Source organism: Brachionichthys hirsutus, chromosome 14, assembly GCF_040956055.1.
Source record: "Brachionichthys hirsutus isolate HB-005 chromosome 14, CSIRO-AGI_Bhir_v1, whole genome shotgun sequence".
Classification (NCBI taxonomy): Eukaryota; Metazoa; Chordata; class Actinopteri; order Lophiiformes; family Brachionichthyidae; genus Brachionichthys; species Brachionichthys hirsutus.
The window spans coordinates 9,458,037-9,480,904 of record NC_090910.1 but is presented as its reverse complement, the minus strand read 5'-3'; the positions used below and the strand labels follow the sequence as shown (position 1 = coordinate 9,480,904).

Sequence of the window (22,868 nt, the reverse complement as noted above, 5' to 3'; positions counted from 1 at the left end):
CCTTACTCAGTCTCGTACCTCCTACCTTTCAGCCCCCCCCCCCCCCCCTTTTTTTTTTTCTCATTTCTCCTCTCTCTCTCCCATCCTTAACTTTCCATCTCCCTCTCTCCATCCATCCACCCGCTCCCTCCCTCCTCTCATATAGGAAACGCTTGACGTTTGTTTTTGGGCCCAGATGGCTTTAGCAATGCCTCTGGCGGTGGATTAAACTGCCAGTGTCTCCTTTCGCCTCCGTGCCTCCAAGTGGTCAGGACAAAGAGCGGCAAACGGGGGGTGGGGGGGGGGGGGAGAGGGGAAGGAATGCGAGCAAAGAAAAAGAAACACCAGCATTGTGAAACGACACACTGATGTTTCATGGCGTTCCCAGAACAGTGGCTGTAAGAAGAAAAAACATCAGCCAGTTTTCCTGCTGCTTTTTTTTTTCTTTTCCTGCTCTGTCATTTTATAATGAGGTTTTGACCCCCCCCCCCCCTTAGAGCACTTGTTGCACAGAACCCTGGAATGAAGGAGTGAACTTTTGACCACATTCTGCTGCATTTATATGTAAATAGCAGCTGCAGCAAGCGGCGATCCTTCATGTACTGACATGACATCGCCATTGTGCGCCGGCCCTCTCAACACGGGTTCCTGCGTGCGCCTCAGTACTCGCTGTGTCTGAGTACTTTTTGTCCCAGAGTCTATTACTCCCCAGGCTTGCTGCTAGTTTGTTGTGCTACGCGGTGGTCACACACACTTTCGGTTCTGTCATATTTTACAGATGCATTTAGCACATGGAGACGGTGTGGTTGCAGCATTCGTTGTGTTGATATGTGGTATTTTTACTCGCCTAAGTGGACGCTATTATCCACTTAGCCGAGCCCCGTCATGACTCTTCCTCTCGTCTTCATGAAACTGCTGTTCTCTCTGCATCCTGGATCTGAAGAAGGAGCATATTCTGAGATTATGAGCTTTCCACGACAACTCAGTGAAAACTGATGACTAACCCCCCCCCCCAGTTGCCCCCCGTCCTGCTTTTGCCAGCTCGTGATGTGTCACCCTGCACAGGGAGCCGGTCTGCGCTGAAAGTTTCAGTCTGCGAGCGACGGCGGTGGGAAACCGAGTGCAGTGAAAGCATGCGTGAGATGCGGGGGGGGGGGGGGGGGGGCGTGTTAGCTTTAGTGTTACAGCTAATGCTCAGGCTCATGCCTCACGAAGCAGCTGGAATGTGCAGGAACAGAAGGGAACGGCATGGCGAAGTTATCCTCGCCTTCTTACTTCTTTGCCCATTGTTTCTCTCTCTTTTTCATCATTCTCCTCTGACCCGGCGTGGACGAGGGTTTCTGTCAAAAATAAGAGGTCACCAAAAAGCACATGGCTCAGTAGATGCCGCTGTAGGGGGGGGGACACCGGAGGCGCGTTTAACAAGTGTCTGGCTCTGATACGCATGCTTGTGTTTAACTTAAAACATTTTGCGGGTGCAGTTAGTGCAGGATGTTTACAGCTCTCATACACTTTGCAGTGAAAGCCCCCCCTCTGTGCAGCAATCACTCACACATGCTAAATATATTTCTTTCTAAAGGCATTCTGAGAGTCTGCCACCTATTCTTGCTCACTCACTCACACACTCGCACACACACACAGACTCACACAGGGCGCTATTGTGTCGGAGTGAGTTCAGGCATCTGGAGAGCAGAAACCCTCTACAGTGACCTTTGACCTCTGGCGGCTGAGAGCCGTAGACTGGCGGGAGGGTTTCTGGGAGGCGTCCAGGTGACTCATGGAGGACTTTTAAAGGACTATTGTGTAGTTTTCGCTCCTCAAACTTTCTCTATTTAGCTATTCTTAACATTTCATAGACTCTTCCGGCTGCATCGAGCCGTTTAGTCTGTTCGTATTGCGTCATCTTATGCAGCAGCGGCGCATCATCGGCGACGGCATGCCTCGTGACGCGCCGCAGAGCCCGAAGCAAACTGCTCGGTGGAGTTCAGCGTTCCAAAGCTTCAAGCTCTACAAACATTACATGTTCATTTGCGACACCTGGCTGCCACCGCTGCGCCACTGTCCCGTTGGTTATTTGATGTTGAGGATCCGGTAGCTGTGACCCCCCCCCCCCTCCGTCGTCCCTGCCTTTTGTTTCCTTGTTGCCGGCTGGCGTTGAGGCGTGCGTCGGCGCAGGTAAACAAACAGCCGAGAGAAGCTGCTTGCTGTTTGCCTCCAGGCCTGCATGCAAACTTGATGCTGCCATGCGTCGCCATGGTGACACTATCACAAAGAACTCCAGCTGGTTCTGTCTGTGTGTGTGATAGAGACGGACAGACGGACACAACCACTCCATCGTTTACCCTCCTCCTCGTCTCTGCCCTCTCCCCCCTCTGGCGGACCCTCGTCCCAAACGCCGTGCAGCTGGCCTCAGCTGTCAACGTTCGCCCATGCTGACCGCCCCCTTTCCGGGGGCCTTTGTATTTGTTTGGTTGGGTGGTGGATTTGCCCTTAGCCCCCGCGCGGGGGAGCCCGTTCCTGTAAGCTCGCCTCTTAAAAACCAAACCATCTGCTTTTTTTTTTTGAAGTGGCCAATCAAAGATTGCACGCTTGGAGATTAAAAGACAGCTGCCTGCCTTTAAAGTCTGTCCGGTAACATGAACAGGAAGAAATGTTTTAACACGTATGCAGAGAAACGAATGAGACGCCAATCAGCAGAGTCAAACCCCCCCAAAAAACAAAAGGAGGTGATGAGCAATTCTGTTTTCCCCTGAATGTATGCAGGCTTCGCTTTGTCTCCGGGGAGGGAAGAGCACTTTCTTTGATATGATGAAGCCCGGGGGGGGGGGGGGGGGGGGGGAGTGCTCCACCGAGAGCCGCTATTCACACCAACTTGTCAGCATGGGACTTTTGAAGCATTTGTCAAAAGGGGGATTTGGCAGAGGGCCACCAGAGTTGTGTCACTCACAAACTCATCCCTGCTGGATAACGGAGCGGGGGGGGGGGGGGGGGCACGGCTCCGTCTGAGTGAAGGGGCACGAAACTCCTGACTTCCCCTTCCGTCAAAGCGAGGAAGTCGTTCAGTAGAACTCCACATTACGGTTCTGAACCCCCAATTTCTTTTTTCCCGTGCTCGCCAAGTGTTTATCGCCACGTGGTGGAAAGACTTGCCCAAATTCCTCTCTAAGGGTCTGGTGGAACATTCCCACTTCACCCTGTCCTTGACTCTCTCTGTGTGTGGGAGGTCCAGGGAGGCCTCATGCTTCCACGGCTGCAAGAGGATCAAACTATTTCCTTATCGTTTCTGTGGAAAACGGAGACTTGGCTTCTGTCTTATCGCGGCGGTTGATTTGGTGAGATTCTTTCCCCTCGCTGTTGTCACGCCATCGCTGCAACTTCAATCCAGCCATTTCTTTGATGACGCGTCGTTCTATTCGCTCGTATGTCCAAGTCGCCGCCGTCTGTGGTCTCCAGAGGCTGAAATGTTAAGCTGGGTCACGTCAATGTTATTCCCGTCTGCAGGCCCGGGTGCGAGCGCATGCGAGGGTGGGCATGCACCGACCCCCGAGTGTGTTTGTTTTAGCCCGTCTCTCCATTCAGAACTCGCTGCACGTCTTTCGCTCGCAGTGACAGCGAGGCGGGGGACCCGGCGCGTCGTCTCCTGTTTCAGGCGGCGCTTACTGATCACATGAAAACCGACTGCCCTTAGAAGCATCTCCGGTTCTGAGAGGAGCGCCCCCCCACACACACACACACATGCAGTCATCAGACATGGCTTTTAGATGACTTCAGGGGATAGAAGCCCTGAAAAGAGGGCTGACATTCTATCCTTTGAACCTCTGCTGCTGGTAGGGGCGGGACCTCGCCCTCTCCCTCTGCGCTCGAGCTTGTCTGAGTTCACCGAGCGTTTTTCCCTCTCCTGTGGGTCTGTCCTCGGAGGCCTTTCTGAAGATTCAGCCCCCCCCCCCGGATGTCAATCATATTTCTAAGTCGTCTACGAGGAGTCGAGACGGCTCTTCGCACGGCCGCTTGTTCAGATGATGCCGCCCGTAATTCCTGCATTAAAAGGAAAAGCACACGACTTTTAGTTGTAAAAACCGAAACATCGTCTTTAATTGTCGCTGCGGTTTGTTGCGCCGCGATCAAAGAGGCATGCATTTGCAAGACGGCCTCACCTTAAGGCTTCATCCGTCCCATCGGTAGGATTTTCCAGCTTGTCATAAACTGACAAAGCCTTTTCTTTGGCATCACGCTACTGTTGTTGACACGGCAACAGCGTGTGGGAGGATCAGGCGGACGGCGGGAGATGACTCAAAAGATGAAGTCAGCCTTCTGCTCACCTTCAGGTTGTTGAGGCCCGTCTGTAGCCGTCATTGAGATGAAAAGACAAAGCCCCCCCCCCCCCAAAAAAAAAAATCTAATGGCTTTTAGACGTGCCTGCTCGTGTTCACAGCGCAGCAGTCTCCCCTCCGGTAGTGTGTTTATGTATTTATTTTATAGGGATTTAAAGGGATCCAGGAAACCTGCTGTCCTAGTTTTTCAGGAGACTAGCAAAGAGGGAGTGACCTAGTTTTTGATGATGTGACCGGCGCAGGAAGGAGATTCCAAGGCGTTGTGTTCAGTCGCTAGGTGGTGGCCGCTTCGCCTGCCTTTCAGACGGGCTAAGGTTTTTGTCTGTTGCCATGCTTCAGGCTTCTGTGAGTCTGTGGGTGTGAGAGGCTCCATTGTCTGCGGGACCTGTAGCCGTAACCCGAGAAGGGAGAGAGCGTTTACCCGACCGACGCTATGATGCGGCTATCCTATTTGTTTTGCATGGATTTAATGCAGAGCTTTTAGCCTACTGATTGTGCAGTATCATAAATATAATTTAGCTTCTGCGCAGCGCTCCCTCCCGAGCCTGCAGAAGAAATCTTACGAGTGTCATTATGTGAAATGAGTGAAATGCCCCTTTAAAAGCTCCATTTTTGTCAGAACCGTTTATGTGATTTTCTAACTTTTGTCCTCTGTGTCCTCCCTACAGTGTCATCATGCATCACGACCTATAAGAAGACGCCTCCCCCAGTCCCACCTCGGACCACCCCGTCCAAACCATTCATATCCATCACGGCCCAGAGCAGCACCGAGTCTGCCCAGGACGCCTACATGGACGGGGGCTCCGGCTCGCGGATGGGCATCAGCTCCCAGCCGGGCCTGTCCAACTCCACGGAGAGCATCGACAGCATGAAGGCGCTGACGGCAGCAATAGAGGCGGCTAACGCTCAGGTGCACGGCCCTGCCAGCCAGCATGTCACCAACAGCACCGTCGCCATCACCGCCGGCGCCGGCGCCGCCTCCGCCGTCGCGCACATCTCCGGCAGCAAGGCGCAGAGGGAAGCGCTCCGCAAGTGCCTCTCCATCGGGATCCAGGTTCGTGGAAAAGCCACAGACCTTTCTAAGTAGAAACTGGAAGGTGAAATTGGACCGTTTTTTTGTCCCTCCTTCCTCCTCCTTAGGTGGACCCAGAGGACGGAGGGCTGTCGGAGGAGGAGCAGTCTAAATTCCAGTCGATAGGAATTCAGGTGGAGGATGAGCGATGGTGAGTGGAGAGATGGATCTGATGGGAGGAGGGAAAGGGTTAGGGGGTTTGTTTTGTGTTTTTTTTGGGGGGGGGGGGGGGGGTGCTTTTGCCCCCATGCACTGGCTTCCCTGCAGCAGCAGCTGTTCCCAGTTCAGGGGAGGTTGGCGTCATAACCCCCTCAGCCAGGGGCCCCAAGTGACAGCTGGGCCGGAGGATGTGGTGCAGGGTGCTAGGAAGGTGGGGGGGGGGGGGGGGGTTGACAGCCATCTGTTGTTCCAGTCATTGTGATTCAGACTACGCAGTGGCTGTGTGTTTGTGTATGAGAGGGAGGGGGTGGGCTTTTATTGGGTTTATTTACTTCTGAGAGGCCGCTGTCTTCTCAGCAGCCTCCCATTCATACGTTTGGGAAGAAGCAGCCTAGCGTGCGTGCTGTTTCATTAGCTCGTCTGGGCTTCTGACGGGACACGCAGCCATTTGCTGCTGCTGCCCCCCCTGTCAAAACTGCAGAACTCCTCGCCTTGTTGAGAGGAGTTGAGAAGTTTTCTTTCGCCACGGTGGTGCTGGTTTCGTGCCGTAGCTGAGGCATGCTTGGGGGAATTCAGAGACCTCACCGTTTAATCAAAGGTCACAGCGAGTGCTGGATCCAGCACTTCAAAAGGCACACTCACACAGTGTCGGGGAGTGAGAGGGGCTTTCTGAAAGGGGAGGTCCCAGCTGACTGGCCGACCAAAACAGTTTTCTCAGTTGCCAAGCCAAATATTTACTCATCCGGACACCTTCGAGTCTGCCGAGTCTTAGGGTGAGGCAGCACAGCGCTGCGATTCTCTGGTTAATGTTTAGACTATAGGTGGGGATGATTTTGTGTGTGTTTATTTGTGTGCTTACACGTGTGTGTTGGGTGGAGGTACATACCAATACCATACCTGGATGATCCTCCTCTTGCTGTTCATCCGGATCCTCAGTGCGCCGCCATCCGTCGGCCACGCCTCTCCAGCGTGGAGGTCCCTGACTGTACAGGAAATGTCCGGGGCATGAATCCGTACCTGCCGAAGTTCAGCGATGGCCGTGTTAGCATCTGTCTGCACAGACTCGTGTTGCTTAGCCACCTCATCGGGACGCTAGAGGATCACATCTCCAGCGAAGGGTCCCTGTAGCAACAGGTAGAACCAAAAAAGGCATTCCACGACCAGTAGAATGTCTTTCATTCGGGGGGGGGGGGGGGGGTCATGTCCAACCTAACTCGCCAGAAACATCAGCCACTGAAGTATGTAAAATGGAGAGTTGAACGTGGATAAAGGAATAAATGAAAAGAAAAACACCTGGCAAAGAGAACCGGCTTTATGGCTGCAGCTGATCTGTTTTGTGTCCATCCTACAAGAGGCAAACGTATTCGTCATGAATCACAATGAAAACCTGATGGAAGGGTGTGTGTGTGTGTGTGTGTGTGTACCTTGGACATCGAGGCATGCTGCCCCCTACATCAGATTCCCAGACGGTGAGAGTGCCAAACTCCTACGGCCTTGCTCCATTGCTCAAACAAATCTTTGTGAGTGTGTTGTGTGTGTGTGTGTGTGTGTTTATATGCTGCAGTTGCAGGTCATAACCTCCCCTCGCTGTTTGCACTATGATTAACAGAGAGTGAGTTGCCGGGAGCTTAAAAAGACAAACACAACAAACAACAAGGCTGGCTGCACGTCGTTCATTCAGGAAATGCTAGCTCCTAACGCAAATTCCTGCATCCTTTATAGCTGCCTCAAAATGTGTTTGAATTCAATTCCAAATTTTCTTTTTATATCTGAAAACCGACCATGAACCCTCCCCTCGACATCGGGCTCAGCTTTGTGTCGTGTGTTCTCTGCAGACAGAGGAAAATAAGATTTATTACAGATCTGTATCGGTAGGCAACACAGATTTACAACTTTCCGTCACCTCGTAAATGCAATCTAAAGAAGTCCTCTGTTTGACTGTTTCTCCTTCCCTTCTTTTCTCCTCCTGCACACAGTGCTCATATTTTACAGCCTCCTCTCTCCCGCGAGCCGACGTTTTGTCCTCGCCCTTCCTCGTTCCTTCCGCCTCCAGCCTATCGATATATCCTTCTCTGTCTCGGCTGCAGGAAGTTATTAGCGGGCTGGCAGAAAGCAGGATGAGGCCTTTAGAACTAAAACACCTGCTCGGAGGAGTTACTCTTTAACTTCTCCTCGCACACTCACGCCCGAGGGGCTGAGTAATGCACACACAAAGGCACATACGTGTGTTTGATCTCACCCCAGCCACTCCCCTGTTGTTGCGCTCGCTTTTCTTTTACTGTCCGTAGAGGAGAGATGAATTAGAAAATAAGGTGCGTGTGTGTGTTGTGCGTGTGCGTGTGTGTGTGTGTGTGTGTGTGTGGAGATGGGATGGGATGAGCATTCGTGTGTTGTGCTGCAGGCAGGTCAACCTGAGGTGAGAGAAGACTGTAGGCATGTTTTTATCAGACGACAGCTCACAGGCTCGGGACTCGAGCTCCTTTCTACCCAGGCTAACTTGCGCCGCTATTAGTGCAGCTAAAGTTAAATATATCCGAGGACTAAAATGTCTTAAAGCAGGATGTGCTGTTTTTGATACTTTCAATCCCCTTTTGTTTGCATCGTTGCTTTTTTTTTTTTCTTTCTTTCATGGGCTAATAAAATATGCTCCTCGAGTCCGAGATCTAATCTCGGCGTGATTTAACCGCCGGCTCCTCCAATCGCTTTAACCCTTTAACACCCACATCCCGATCGCTGCTGGGGTGGCGAGCCGCCCCGGCACAAAGGTAGCCAAGAGTTGTGTGAGGGTGTGTTGACTTAATCTTTGCGCACAAGTGACCGCTGTTGCGCCGTAGCGTGGAGGAACTTGGCAACGGCTTGTCCGACAGCGGCACCAAAGCCTCTGAGCCAAACACAACACGTCACACCCAGCTGCAGAGAAGAGTCCCAACTGTGTGTGTGTGTGTGTGTGTGTGTGTTTGGATGTATGAATGTGTGTGAGCGCATTAGCATCAAAGTGAGGGCTTATGATTTGACAGCTCGTTGCATGCTGAATGAACACACACACACACACACACACAGACATAAAATAGGCCCTCTGTCATCGTTGAATAATCCATCCATCCATCCACTTCCGCTTTGCGGGTCACCGGAGTCGCTGGAGTTTATCCCAGCTTGCTATGGGCGAGAGGCGGGGGTGGGGCACACCCCGAATGTGTCGCCAGTGCATCGCAAGGCCACACAGAGACAAACAACAATTCACTCGCACACTTTGGACCATTCAGATTAATCAATTCACCTAAGTAGCATATTTTTGGTACCTTCTCGCTGTGAGGCGACAGTGCTAACCACTGCTCCACCGTGCCGCCCGTCTTCAGTAATCTATTTTGCATAAAATAGTTGAACTGCTTACTTTCACAGTTACCGCAAGATGACTCGCTCCAACAGCGTCACCACGGCGGTGCAGGCCGACCTCGACGTCCACTCGGACTCCCCGGAGCTGCCGCCGCGTCACTTCGCCACCGTGCCGCGCCAGCACTCCCGCGACGCCGCCGCCGCCGCCGCCGCCTCTTCAACCGTCAGCATCCAGGGATCGGGGAACCACTACCACGCGTGTGCCGGCGACGACTACGGGGACGTGGGCTTCGACCCTTCCATCCTGCCCCCTCCGGACCCGTGGATGGACAGCGTGGTGGAGCCGGAGGTGGAGGCCCGGGGGTCTGCGGGGCGGATGGCGTGCCCCCGTGACGGCCGCTGGTTCTTCAAGCTGCTGCAGGCAGAGACGGACCGCATGGAGGGCTGGTGCAGGCAGATGGAGCAGGACGAGGTGGAGAACGAATTGCCCGATGAGAGTGAGTAAAGCATCCAGTGAGACGTCCTCTCCTGTCCTGCCGTGATGATGCTCAGGACGTCGTCCCACACTATCTGTCCGCCCCTGTCTCGGGGGGCCGCTGGCCTCCATTGACGACCCTATCGGCCGCACATCCGCCCTGTCCACACCTCGTCCAATCGCCTCTTACGCAAACGCTGCTCCTCAAAGGAAGCTGCTTCATATCGACCTGACACACATGTGCATTGCTGTGTGTGCGTGTTTTTTTTTTGCGTGCGCCAGACTGAACAAACACGCCTCAGGCAGCAGAAGCAGCTTATATCTGTCCTTGCAGGGCAGCTGACTTCACATCTCATGGAAAATGTCATTGCTCATGCAGCCGGTGTGCTGCTTGTGGTTCCAGGCTAGAGATTCTCTCACAGAACACGGGAGGCTGTCTCAAGGTCATGTTTTCCCAGATCTCAGGCTGCCATGCACGCACACACACACACACACACACACACACGCACACACACACTAGGAACGTCCTGGAGGAGCTGAATAGTATCTGTAGTGCAGATTTGTTTCACTCCCTTCTCCCAGTTTCTCTTTCATTTTCTCCATGCAGACTGATACTGTGACTCCGTAGGGACGTGTGAAGCGGTAATACTGACCACTGGAGTCAGGTTATTGAGGACAACCTCTCTTTCTATATCAATACTGTTTTGCCAATCAGCCATTGTGAGAGATATTTAACCGCATGCTCTTTTAGCACCTCTTTTAATTTGAATAAATGAAATAATTCTCGACATGCTATAAGCATTTATAAAGAAAGAAAATTATTTTTACACACAGAGTGAGATTGAGTGTGTTTGAACCGCGGCTAAAAGAGAGCATTGTAGCGCATCCTTTTCTTGTGCTGCATTAAAAATGCAGCTTCTCCATCAAGCGCTGCGACATGCCTGCAGTATGCGGCTCTGTGAGTAATTACATTGTGTGTGTCTGTGCGTGTGTGCGTGTGTTCGTGTGTGTGCGCGTATTCATGTGTGGCTGTGTGTTTCTGCAGTCCTGGGGAAGATCCGCAGTGCAGTGGGGAGCGCCCAGCTGCTCATGTCCCAGAAGTTCCAGCAGTTCCGGGAGCTGTGTGAGGAGAATCAGGTATGTGTCGCCTCATCCACTGCATGCTCCGCCCCTCCCCCCCCCACCCCCAACACTGACATCATCCTGCACAAATCATCCTGACAGGCCAGGCCAGCGCTCATTTACTATTCATCGAGTGTGGATTGTGCATCTTGCACACCCTCACTGTTTTGCACATGAGCGTGTGTGAATACTCCAGCCTGAGAATACCATTTATATGCAGATATTCCCGTTTTTCATTTTACAAATTGCACATCCAATGGTGTTTGTGTTGTTTGAATAGGAGACCTGTCATTCGCAAATTCTCCTTTTGAATGCAAGTAAGCGAATCATTACTGATCCTGCGTAATTATATGAAATCATAAAATGAGAATTTGTGAAATGCAACAAATATTTAGGACCATCCATATTTATTTATTGTGTAGCACCGCGATCGCATACATTGAAAGAGAAAAAATAGGATAATAAGGAGGACGTCTCATTCGTATTTTACAGTATGACACCGGATGCATATAAAAATCTGTTCCCATAAAAAAAAAAAAAAAAGATACAGGATGTACCTGCATGCCAATTGTGTGAGAGCAAAGATGCTGTAAAGCTGAAAAATGGGATGGCAACAGCATCTGCCCCCCCCCCCAAAAAATGATTAGGATATCCACAGTAAGTAATTTCATGTATGTGTGATCATATGAACATGTGTGTTGTGTTGTGTACCAGAACCCAAACGCACACCCGCGACCCGTCTCCCAGGATCTGGCTGGTTTCTGGGACATGCTCCAACTGTCCATCGAGAACATCAGCCTGAAGTTTGACGAGCTGCACCAGCTCAAAGCCAACAACTGGAGACCTCTGATCCCCCCAGACGTTGAGGTACAGAAACAAACACAGAGCACAGCTCTGGTTTTAACCGAACCTCGGTCTCCGTGGGACGCTTTACTAACCTGCATGCCACCTGCTGCCTTTTACTGGCACACTTTTGTACGTCCTGATGATTCTGTCGAGCTTCTTTTTTTTTTTAGCATGCATACGGTCGTGTCGCCTGATGTCACCATCGTGTGTTTGTGTGTTTTGTTCTGCCTTGTTGTTGACAGTGAGCTGCTTTTGAGACGCCACTCTACCTGCCATGCACCGTTGGGGCCTCTTCACCACCAATGGTCACTTTTACCTCATGCAAAAAGGCCATCAGCGTGCCCCCCCCCCACACACACACACACACACACAAATGGCTGCCACTGTGAACCATAATTGCATGCTCTGACATAATGATCGCAGCAGCCGCATCACACGTTCTAACCCATATTCAAGCTGGCTGCGGCCGTGGCTGTCTTTAGCTGCAACTTGCCATTAGGACTATTGAGAGACTATTTGTTATTCCCGTCCAGGAGAGAAGGAGGATGCCCCCTCCTGTGCCAAAGAAACCCCTGAAGGGCCACCCTCCCCTGGCTAGGGACCGCTCGCTGGAGAGCGCCGAGCGCCAACGTCTGGAGGCTCGCAAACGCCTGCTCGCTGCCAAACGTGCCGCCTCAGCTCGGCAGAGCTCCGCTACGGAGAGCGCAGACAGTATTGAGATCTACATCCCCGAGGCTCAGACCAGACTATGAGACAAACAAACACGCCCACAAAGCACCGCCCCATCCACGCCATAGCACTGAATGGTAAAGCTCGGGTGCTAGCGTAGCATAGTGACTTTAGTTTTTGCGCAGATGAGACGTGATTGAAACTGGTTGAACAGAATAATGTACATTTATAGGTTTTATTTATTTATTTACCCCCCCCCCCCCCCCCCCCTCCAAAACCCGTCTCTCAGCTTTGATGTAGCAGTCACACACCCCCCACCCCCCCTTACTCTTAAAAAGATGTAATCCATTGTTTTCAAGTGGCCTAATATTTCATAGTAACCCAGGCGTAGCACAACGGCGATGATTCCGGCACGGAGAATCCGAGGTAAATGCATGTCCATTTTAAAAGTGGATGAATATTCCTGCAGGCCTCACACAAACGTGAATGAAGGGATGGACCCATTGGATCAGATCGGCCTATATTTTTTTATACATGAATATAACCCACGATCTCACCCACCCTAGCGTCGGTCAGCGACACAGTGGCTGTCTCACCAGAAGCAGGATGATGGACTCCTGCAGGAAAGGCCCAACAGGTCAGATGTCGTTGTCGTTGGTTTCCTCCGCTGAGAGCGAGAGCGAGCGTTTCGTGATTTGGATGCTCATTTAAAAAAGAAAACGTGCTTCCTATTTTTCTGAAGTCTAGAGAGTCGTAGTTGTTGTTTGAAGTCGAGGTAGCAGTTTCAACAGTCTGTACGCAAACCGCTTTTCCCAGTTTCCGTCTCCATCCATTCCGGACTGCGCAGAGCGAGCAGGACGCGGCGTGCGTGCCGACAGCAGGCAGGTCTGGTTGCTTTGAACTCTTCACTGTTACAATACTTAAAATACTGATATTTGGTACAATACTGGTAGTTGTACTATATTTTATTACGCCATTTTTAGACCAGAGAGGTTTATCGACAGTAGTAAAGGGGCTATTTTCTCCTCACTGTGTGTGCACTATCTCTGCCTCCAAATGAAGGTCATATAAAAGAAAAAAGAAAAATCCAATTTGTAATATTTTGTATTCATGTTTAAGTTATTGATGAGGATAATGGACGACTGTTTCTTGACATTGTGGTTATTATTATGCACTGACGAGGCCCTTCTACTGTGTTCCTGTTTTTATTTATATCGGTTCTCTTGCATGACAGGCACCGTTTTCGTTTGCGTTTCAGTGATCAGCCTTAATTTCTTATACGACAGTCGAGCACAAGAGCCGTCTCAGGGGAAGAAGTGTGTGTGTGTGTGTGTGTGACAGGAGGTGTGTGTGAGGTCATGTGACTATATGTGATGCATAGCTTTGTCTTTTACTGTTTGTAACCCCCCAGCCACATGGATTGAATGATGATCTTTTCTCAGCCCTATTTATGTAAATATAAATAAGGTGTTTCTGTCAGCTGCTCCAAAGGGGAGGCAATCCTGCACCGGCTTCGCCATCACATTACACTAATTGTTGCCGTAACAGAACAGTAGGACTGTGGCATCCAGTTCTCTGTATTGATAAGACGAAATATTGTGCCATTGAATCGGTCCGTTTCGGGATTACATCCATGTTATTTGTCCCGATTGAGCAGCTGTTGGGAAAACTTCATGAAGAGAGAAATCGACATGATTTGTCCGTCTGTTAGTTGGTCAATATGAAGTTTAGTGACCTTTTTCTATATATTTATTTTAACTTTGGGACTTGTATTTGACTTGTCTGTCAAATAATTGACTTGTTATTTATGTTTCTTATATTACATATCAATAATAATTCTCCTGATATAGCAGGGAGTTAGAAAACAGAACGGTGGATTGTTGTTAACTGCTAAAATTAAGACACTCCGGCAATCCTGGCAACATTTTTTAAGCTTGTGATGTAGTTATATATATATATATATATAAAGCAGTCAAATAAACATTTGTACATAAGGGAATGTTTCCTTATATAAATCAAACAATGTATTAAGCAGATTTTCTAATTAATGTTATTACACTGTTGATGTTATGGCACGTGTACGAGCTCTTATCGGCATTAAAAAAATATATAATTGCCATAATTTTGTGGTGTTCAATTCTTTTCTTCTCCACACGTGTTTTCAATCGGAATATAATTAAACAGATTACAAGGCCAAGATTGCAACTTGTGTTCTCAGGGCAATTCCCTTCCGCAGAGGGGCGGCTCCCCATAATTATAGACGGCACTTTGGGCCTTGGTTTAGAACCATCGCTCCTGTACGTGCAGCTTCTGGTGATTCATCATTCACACGTCAGTAATGGGAGGGTAGGCGCTGACCTCGGCACAACCGAGTCCAGGACCAAAGAGAGGGTGTGCAGGTTAAAGAGGTGGTGGAAGGTCTTTCAAATGTCCCACGAAAAGGTGTCCATCGTCTCCCCGAGTTTGGACCCAAACTCAAAATACACTTTAACAATTGTGCAGGATCTCTATGATAAACCGACAGCATGTTGCTGCTGTCTGATTGGTGGAGCAACAGATTGTTCCTGGGGGTCTTTTTAAGGAAACAAAAAAGTTATCCCCGCCCCCCAAATTGGACAAATAGATTGGTGTTCAAGAAAAAGAAATCAAGCAATGAATGAATGAAAAGAGGAACCGTCTCAGCAAATGTAGACAACAAATCCTGGAGGCCAAAAGGGGAGGAGGGAACAGCTGTGCTCCCGGCCCCCCCAGAAGGAGCCAAGGCGCTCAGTCAAAGCCGCCTTGCATCGACTGTCGAGACACGGCCTCGCATAAAGACCTGCTGGCAAGAAGCGTCACGCCGGCGACGCGCCAACGTTCTTTTATACTGGATTATGTTAATTGGAGGGAGCTGCTGTAAACCTCTCGCGCACTGGATGGAAGGCCAGAGCGTGGAAACGCGTGCACGTTTCATTATCCTTCACGAGCTCCTTTATTTGCTGAAAGAAAGAAAAACATGTCACTCGCCACTCTTTTTTTTTTTTTTTTATCCTCCAGGGATGAAACTAACGCTCCTCATGTTCCTAGGGATGAAGAACGGAAGCTTTCGGGATGTTCGATTCAAGCAGGAGGGAAAGACAATGAATCGATTCAGAGTTGTAGAAAAAACAAAACTTTATTTGAATCCCATGTGACCCCCCCCCCCCCCCTATTTGCCACAAACATTGCACAGTATGAAATGAAATCACATCCTTGGGCATCATGTCACATTCGCTATACACGTGGTCCTTATAACACATGAAAAAGGTTTTTGGTGATTTCATAAATGTGGTCTTTGTCGGGTTTCAAAGACGACAAATGACGTCCTGTAGTGTTACATTTTTAAAGTCCACTGGCCATGGTGTGTGTGAGTGATGGGGATGAAGGCTCAGACTGAGAACCTGCTACATTGGTCATCTGAAATATCCCTTTGTGGCGGAGGGAGGAACAACAACAACAAAAACACCAAAGCACAGAGTTTTCGTCTTTAAAATAGCTAAAAGTAAAAAAAAACAAAAAAAAACTATACTTATACTCATGAAAACACATTAACTACAGTAGTGAATAAATTTGTCATAGATGCCAAGAGCAAAGTATGTTTAAGACACTGAGATGACCCCCCCCCCCGCCTGCCTTTAAGTGTGCAAACAAACAAGGCAGACCAATCAGGAACTGATCTCTGAAATGCACGGCGGTAAACTCGCTTGGGTCGCGACCGATCGGTCCGAGGAGGAAGGCGGATTCTAGCTCTTGCTCTGCTCTCCTAATACGATATGTATAACTATATATATATATATATATAATATATATATATATATAGTTATAATGGAAAGACATAAGACAGGCAGCATTTCCGTGAAAACATTTTTTGGTCCCGGTGTGCAAATAAGATACACATGCAGATACAAACGCATGAATGTGAAATGAATGAACAACTTACAGCCAAGGCACCTCGTTAGTTAATTATTACAGTTAAGTTTGTTTTCTCTCGTAAAAAAAAAAACATCCTCATCAACGCGGTCGCTTTACCAAAAATAGAAATGATCAGGCTTTCCATGTGGATTTGTTCTGTCGCGTGCAGACGATATGAAAGCGTTCAATCTCTTTAATTAAGACAGGAGGAGTGGAACCCGGTTGACGGGTCTTTAAGCTAATTACAGTATTAATTATAACATTAATTAAATGACATAATTGCCTTTCATAACAATGACTCGTGTACCCCCGGTAAGGTAAAGGGTTAATTTGCTGTGGAGGCAGGCATGCATTATTTACATGCTTGGATGAATAATACATTTAAGAAGTGAGCTTGTAAATTTAGTGACACAAAGAACAGCGCAGCGAGGCCGCTTTGAATCGGCTTTAAAAGAACGCTTGTTTGATCACAGCGGGGGGCGGGGCTTGATGAAGCGTGGGGGGTATCTGCAGGAATAAAGTTCTCCCTGAAGAATATATAAATCCGTAATTTCATTGTTCCTTAAATTTAAACGTGATCCTTCCCATCGCTATGGTTACCATATATCCCACAAAGTTACTGATGGATCGATGGGATTTTGTAGAGGGGCACTCAGGAGCGGATCTGGATCTGGATCGCGATCTAAGTTTCATGAAACATTTCAATAAATGATTAGGTGCACACGTCAATGTTTAATTTAATTTAAAAAAAACTCATATTATACAACATTTATTTAAAATGTATCCTTATTTTTTACCTCTGAAACGTCCATAGTTTTTAGTGAGTTCAAATCTCCACCTCAAAAATTTCCATTTCCTTTTCCATTTCATTCAAAATCTTTGCAGCATTTAAAAACATTTACATTTGGGATATTTGAATCCGGTGTAGTTGAATCTGGAGCGTTTGAATCCGGTGCAGTTTAATCTGGTGTAGTTGAATCCGGAGCGTTTGAATCCGGAGCGTTTGAATCCGGTGCCGCGTTTCAGGATACAAATGTCACAAACTGAGGTCAGCATTTCAATGATTTGAAAAACTTTTATTTTTCAAATTTGCCAAAAAGTAAAGTCTCAAAAGGAATGAAGATGACAAACTATTTACAGTGTTTACTAGGAATATATATGACAATTGCACTTTAAGCAGATTAGGCAGAAGCATACGTTATACTTCCTTGGTATTTTTCTTCCAATGTTTGCCTATGTTTTGCATCTTGTCAGAACCTTTCCGGCCTGCAAGGTCTTTCGTCAATTATAGCACTTCCTTCAGGAAGTGATGAAATACAGCTCACGGTGCAGCCTGGTCTAAACTCATTTAAAAAGCTTATAAATCTAATTTGATCTTCAGCTATTGCTGGTACACGTGGTAAAATAGCATTTCCACTGCAACCGTATACCTTCACTGCACATATTTTTCACTTTCTGGTTAAAAGGTTGAATTACGTTTGTGAAGATGTCTGTTTTGAGTTGTTCTGCTATATTCATTGCGTTTGGGCAGCAGTTGTGTTTCGGAACTGGGAACAGACGAATTGGAGGAAGTTCTACTGATCCAAAACAAACACGACTAATAAAAGGCTTGGCTTATTCATCCATCGGTCTCCTATTCAACTCATATAAAGAAGGATACATTTGTCACGACCTTTAGAGGCCAATAATGAATACATAAATAAGAAAAGCACTGGATTTACAACATCCACATGCTGATCTGGATCAGCATCAAAAGGGTCTAAATGGTGCCTGGTATCTTGACACACCAACCATGAAAAGTAAAAGTGAATCGGACTTGATGTGTATTTTTAACTGACTTTTTAAATCCTCACATTCAAAGTCTCAACACTCAATTCTAAACTCTTCCATTTCTTCTTCTCTCACTGTTGGTGCACCCGTCTTCCTCCTCTTCCTTGTCCCACTGTCCCCAGCATACGCACAACACAGCAGGTGCACCAACTCCACCTGGTGAACACACTCCCAAGGGGCGTTCGCTCTTTGGTGTACAATATATATATAATAAATAAAATAAAAATAAACAACCCTGTTATTTAGCATGATTGATAATGATTTCCATTGTTTGTGTTATGGCCTTTAAAGTTATCCCTGACTGTACGCAGATGTGGATAAATGGTAGCAGTCATCTTTTTATTTATTTATTTATTCAAGTTTTAACCGATTTTTCCTCTTAAAACTGGACAATTAAAAATAATGGGTTGTAAAAGCGTCAACTGAACCTCAATTTTTTGGAAAAAGTTTAAAATTTTTGAGGTCGATATGCCAGTTAGCGCCTCTTGAATTCAATTTGGATGCATTTTATAGAACGTCAATAAAATTCCGTTTGCGATTGAAATCACAGTAAAAAGACATTAAGTTCAAATTCCCATCATAAAAATTATATTGAAATGGAACTATAAATTCAGTCAATTGATGAATATGAATGCCACATTTATGAGAACAATATACTGAGTTGTAATGCCAATACAGCAGTTTAACTTTTGAAATATTTTAGAACTATACAAAGCAGCTCTCATGAATGAGTGAAATGATGCCCGTCCTGTATAAGTGTTAGAGGAGGGTTAACTATTTAGTGCCATTGGTGTGACAAAGATCTTTGAATCAACCCCTCTACTTCATCATGACTTCCCAGGTTCACCGACTTATTTCATCAGCTTCAGGAGGGCCATCAGCCACCACCACCACCACCAGTGGGGGGATATATATCTTGTTGTTGGTGACACCCTTTGATCAAAGTCTGCCTGAAGGGCCATTTAATTGCATTATCCCAGTTCATTGCTATAATAAACATTTGCCTCAACTTACTTTTACCTCTTCTGGCGTGCCATTTTAATGTATCCACATTGTCCAGGTAGCTTGTATTTTCATTTGTGTCCTGAGGGTGATAAACTGTGGAATGACTGTTCATATAAAATTAAAACAAGTATTTCTGTGAATATGTTTGGAAAACATTTACAGGACAATTGTCTGGATGTATGGATATCTTCTCCTCCCTGAAGAGGAGAAGGCAGGGAAAAAAAAGTGTTTTTTGAATGTTATTGTAAGAAAAGGGGAAGGTTCCAAATAAGCATCTGCTTACCAACCCCCTTTCAGTTCATCGGGGTTTAAAAGCCTTTTAAATATTGCAATTTGTGTCTGTTTCATTAAAAAGTAAAAGTAAAAGTAAACATTCTTATTTTCTTCATCCATTAGTCTCTCCTGGTGGAAATAATAAATACACATCGTAACATGTCTCATTCATTGAAAGACTGGTCAGAAGGACTGTGATACTACTTACCACAATTGTATTCGCTTGTGTGTGTCTATGCGTGTGCAAAATGCCAACACTTGCCCTCTCCACACACACACCAGCTGCTATCTCTCTTTGGTTGTCCCATACTTTTTCCAACTTTCTTATTCTTTCCTGGAACATATGAAGGTCAGGCGGAGGTAATACTAGGGATTATGGGAGCTCAGTGACTGGTTCCTCTGTCTGCCATGAAAGGGTGAAGTTAATGGCTTGGAGAGGAGTGGGAGGTCTCCAATCTCTCAGCCGCAGGCCGTGAAAACGGATGCCTTTTATTGCAGATTGACCCTTGCAAGCTGTAGCTGGAGGCTTGTCATCTGATGTTCTAGATGGGGGCTTGGGGAGGAGTGTCTTTGCCTGGATTTACAGTTAATGTACTGTTGTTAATGAAGCCTCCATGGTCCAACGGGTCTGCTTTGCCATGCCATGTCAGTGTCCGTCCCCTGGCTGATCCTGCAGGTCTGACGAGGGTCATAAGCGGCGAGGAAACCGCGGCTTCTCCACACCTAGATGACTTTGGGTATGACGAGCAACGGAGGGTGAAAGTGTAAAGGAGGGGCGGTGCTAAACTACTGCTAACCAGGAAGCAGCCGCTTTATTAACGCAACGTTCTGGGCCTTTCGTGCTTGTTATCGGATGCATGGTTGGCAGCAGTTTAAGCCATAGTCGTAGTTAAGGGAGTGCAGCTGCAGCAATGGTAATCACAGCAGTTGCAGTAGCTGGAGCTACAATGAACCATCTTATATAGCAGTTGTAGCACCAGCTACACCAGTAGGTACCAGCATTTAGCCCAAGCTGTGGTAAGTAGTACTAGTACTAGGGATAGCAGTGCACGCTCTTTGTGCCACCCTCACTTCCCCTTAGCTCTTTGCTGGGCTCAATGTCATCCAAAGTATGGAGACTGACAGATGTGTGAAGGGCTTGGCAGACCCCTCACTGGCTTTAATGGACTGTGTGTGTGTGTGTGTGTTGGAGCTATCAAAGTGACCAAGTGTACTTTATGGCCAGATGGATAGCAGGTTGGATAATTTGCACGTTTTACTTTAATGGCAACTGTATAAAAACCAGGTAGCAAAAGGTAAAGGCTCCACAGCTGTCGTTAAATTCTTTGCATGGAGGGATCAGGACTTGTTTGCCCTGAATGATTCAACAAACGCCACAGGCTGCTGCTGTACAGTGGCGACCTTTGTTGAAGAGTTTGCTGCAGGCGGTTGTTGATACGGCGCTCTAACTGTGAATCCCCTGGCCACGAGCTCAGAGCATCGTACAACGTCTGGTATGAGTGCATCTAAAATACTCCCACCTTAGCGTAAATGACAGTTCTGCAAATGTCGGAAGGGGGAAAAAAAAAGTCAGGTGATGCTGCTCTAAAGCTAAAGAATCTGAAGAGGGAGGAGGGCGTAGTTAACAGATAGGTCAACAAAACACACACACACACACACACACAATGACGGTTGTTCTGCTTCACACTAACACGCAACGTCGGATCCTAACCGTGATATTGCCACAGCAGAAATAGATTGAACAGTGATTTGGAACATGATCGGAAGGCACAGACAGATGATGTCACCCTGCAGACTGGGACGCTGCACCAGAAAACGCTCTTAAAGCTACTGTATTCCTTTTTGAATTGTTGCTGTCTAGCCTCTAAATTTCTGTAGACACTGTGTTTTTAGACATTTGTATTCATCCATTATGAATCTTAATGCATAGATTGGTGATAGAATAGAAATCAATAACATTCCTCCCTTCTACATAGCATCGATCGGATCGCGGTGACCGTCGATGACACGTGAAAACGGCACGCTGTTCCGATTCAGTAGCGAAAATGAAAAGCGCCTGTTTGCTGTTTTTTTCATCTCATTTCACAGATTATGACTGTCAATAATTCTACATCATCGTTTAATACCGAGCCGGCAGCCACACGTTTCTGAAAGCGGGGTCGGCGATTGAGAAATGTATCACCTAAAGGTCACAGATTCCACACACCTTCTGTAAGAGAGCATCTAAATGTAGATATTTATCAGATGGAGTTAGAATGAAATCTCATGAAAAGAATCTAAAAAGGGAGGGAGTTAATATTCCTTTCATCTATCTATACTTAGATTTATATTTGCCGTACCGGTTTGATTTAAAATAATAATAATAATACAAATTTCTTTTTTTAAACGTTTCTGATTCCAATTCAGCAATGCATTTCAGAAGACACTGGCATTAGAATATTGTGATAATCTACAAAAATCCAAGCTGTGTCAGCAGATCAGTCTGTTGAAGCTTGTGTTACCGTGGAGACAGCGCTGCCTCTATAATGGATTTATGTCTATGAAACGGCTTAATTCTAGGGGAAGGTAAAAATACTTCATTGTAGCTGAGCTGGAAATGCCTTATTATGATGTCACATCATTTATACTGAGGACTACATGATAAAAGCAACACAATAAGAACAACTGTGCACAGAAATAAAGGGCACGTGTTGAATATTGAGATCGATTATAACGCCAGGACTGTGTCCCTGCTTCACAGAGCGATAGAACCTCTTTAGAAGTGTTCCTTTAATATCAAACAATGCAGTGTCAGCTGTTTTAAAATATTTTTTTCTAATAAATTTGGGATCTCAGGGTTTTCTGGAGACTTTGATTTCTCTGTAAGGTCTGGAATATTTATATATATATATTGATAATTGGTGTTGAGCTGCCCAAAGGAAACCAGGTTTTACAGAGCCAGGATACTGGTAGTAGAGATTTGGGCCTAGAATCAGGTTGAGGTTCCTGGTCTTGATATGGCTTTGAAATTTGGGCAATTTTGTTGAAAGAGGAGATTATCCAAAATACTTTTGAGTGTATAGATTATATTAATGTAACACAAGTCTTTTGAAACTAACAAGAATTCTATTCACATCACACACCCCATTTGTATTTGTGTCAAGCTGGTGGGCGCTGTGCAGCGTGGTTCTATTTTAGCTCGTATTTATGATCCGCCTCCTCCCTTCTTACTGGCTCCACTTTAGTCATTGGCGCACCTCCTCTCACCTTTTCTATCTCATATTTTACAGAGTAGTCTCAGGTAGAGTCAGAGATCAGACATCTGACCAACTGCCACTCATTACCCCAATTACACAAGTCATTTGAATAAAAGAGTTGGATAAAAACAATTCCTATTATGGTATTTATTTTGTTCTCAAATACAAAAAGACATGACCTAACCTCCCATATTGGACCATCCAAAGCAGAGATATGGCTGGAGGTGCTGGTGCAGGTTTAGAGGAAAGGCCGTCTAACACATGCTGTATAATGTTCTGGTAGCTCTAAAGAGTTTTCATTTCTTTGACTTTTTCATAAAGCATTTTCATCAACCAGAAGGATGATCAGAAAATCACAGCCCCCCACTGAGGACGCCTTCTTCTCTGACTGTGTTTAACATATAGGAAACTGCTGAGATCACAGTATTTGTCTTTCCTCTTACTGTATCTAATAGATTGTGCACTACATTGATTTGCATGGTAAATAAACAAAAGAAAATAAATTTAATATGTTTTATCCTGTGAATTCATTGCATAGAACTAGAAAAGCATTCAGAGAGCGCAGACCTCCGCCAAGCAGCTCATTCCCCTCCTAATTGGATTTACAT

At 46.8% G+C, this 22,868-nt stretch overlaps 2 protein-coding genes across 2 annotated transcripts in view; both read left to right on the top strand.

Annotated features, from left to right (window-relative positions):
* The window catches only part of dlgap1b (discs, large (Drosophila) homolog-associated protein 1b), a 29,291-nt gene extending 17,222 nt beyond the window's left edge, over nt 1–12,069 (top strand). Inside the window, exons 5-10 of the mRNA XM_068747730.1 lie at nt 4,979–5,364; nt 5,451–5,533; nt 8,941–9,371; nt 10,395–10,486; nt 11,186–11,338; nt 11,854–12,069. Coding sequence (XP_068603831.1) covers nt 4,979–5,364; nt 5,451–5,533; nt 8,941–9,371; nt 10,395–10,486; nt 11,186–11,338; nt 11,854–12,069 — 1,361 coding nt within the window. The remainder of the gene's footprint in view (nt 1–4,978; nt 5,365–5,450; nt 5,534–8,940; nt 9,372–10,394; nt 10,487–11,185; nt 11,339–11,853) is intronic.
* Nucleotides 12,070–22,474: 10,405 nt separating this feature from the next.
* LOC137904089 (OTU domain-containing protein 1) overlaps nt 22,475–22,868 on the top strand; it is a 2,439-nt gene continuing 2,045 nt past the window's right edge. The window contains 1 exon segment of the mRNA XM_068748254.1: nt 22,475–22,484. Within this exon segment, the coding sequence (XP_068604355.1) occupies nt 22,475–22,484 (10 nt within the window).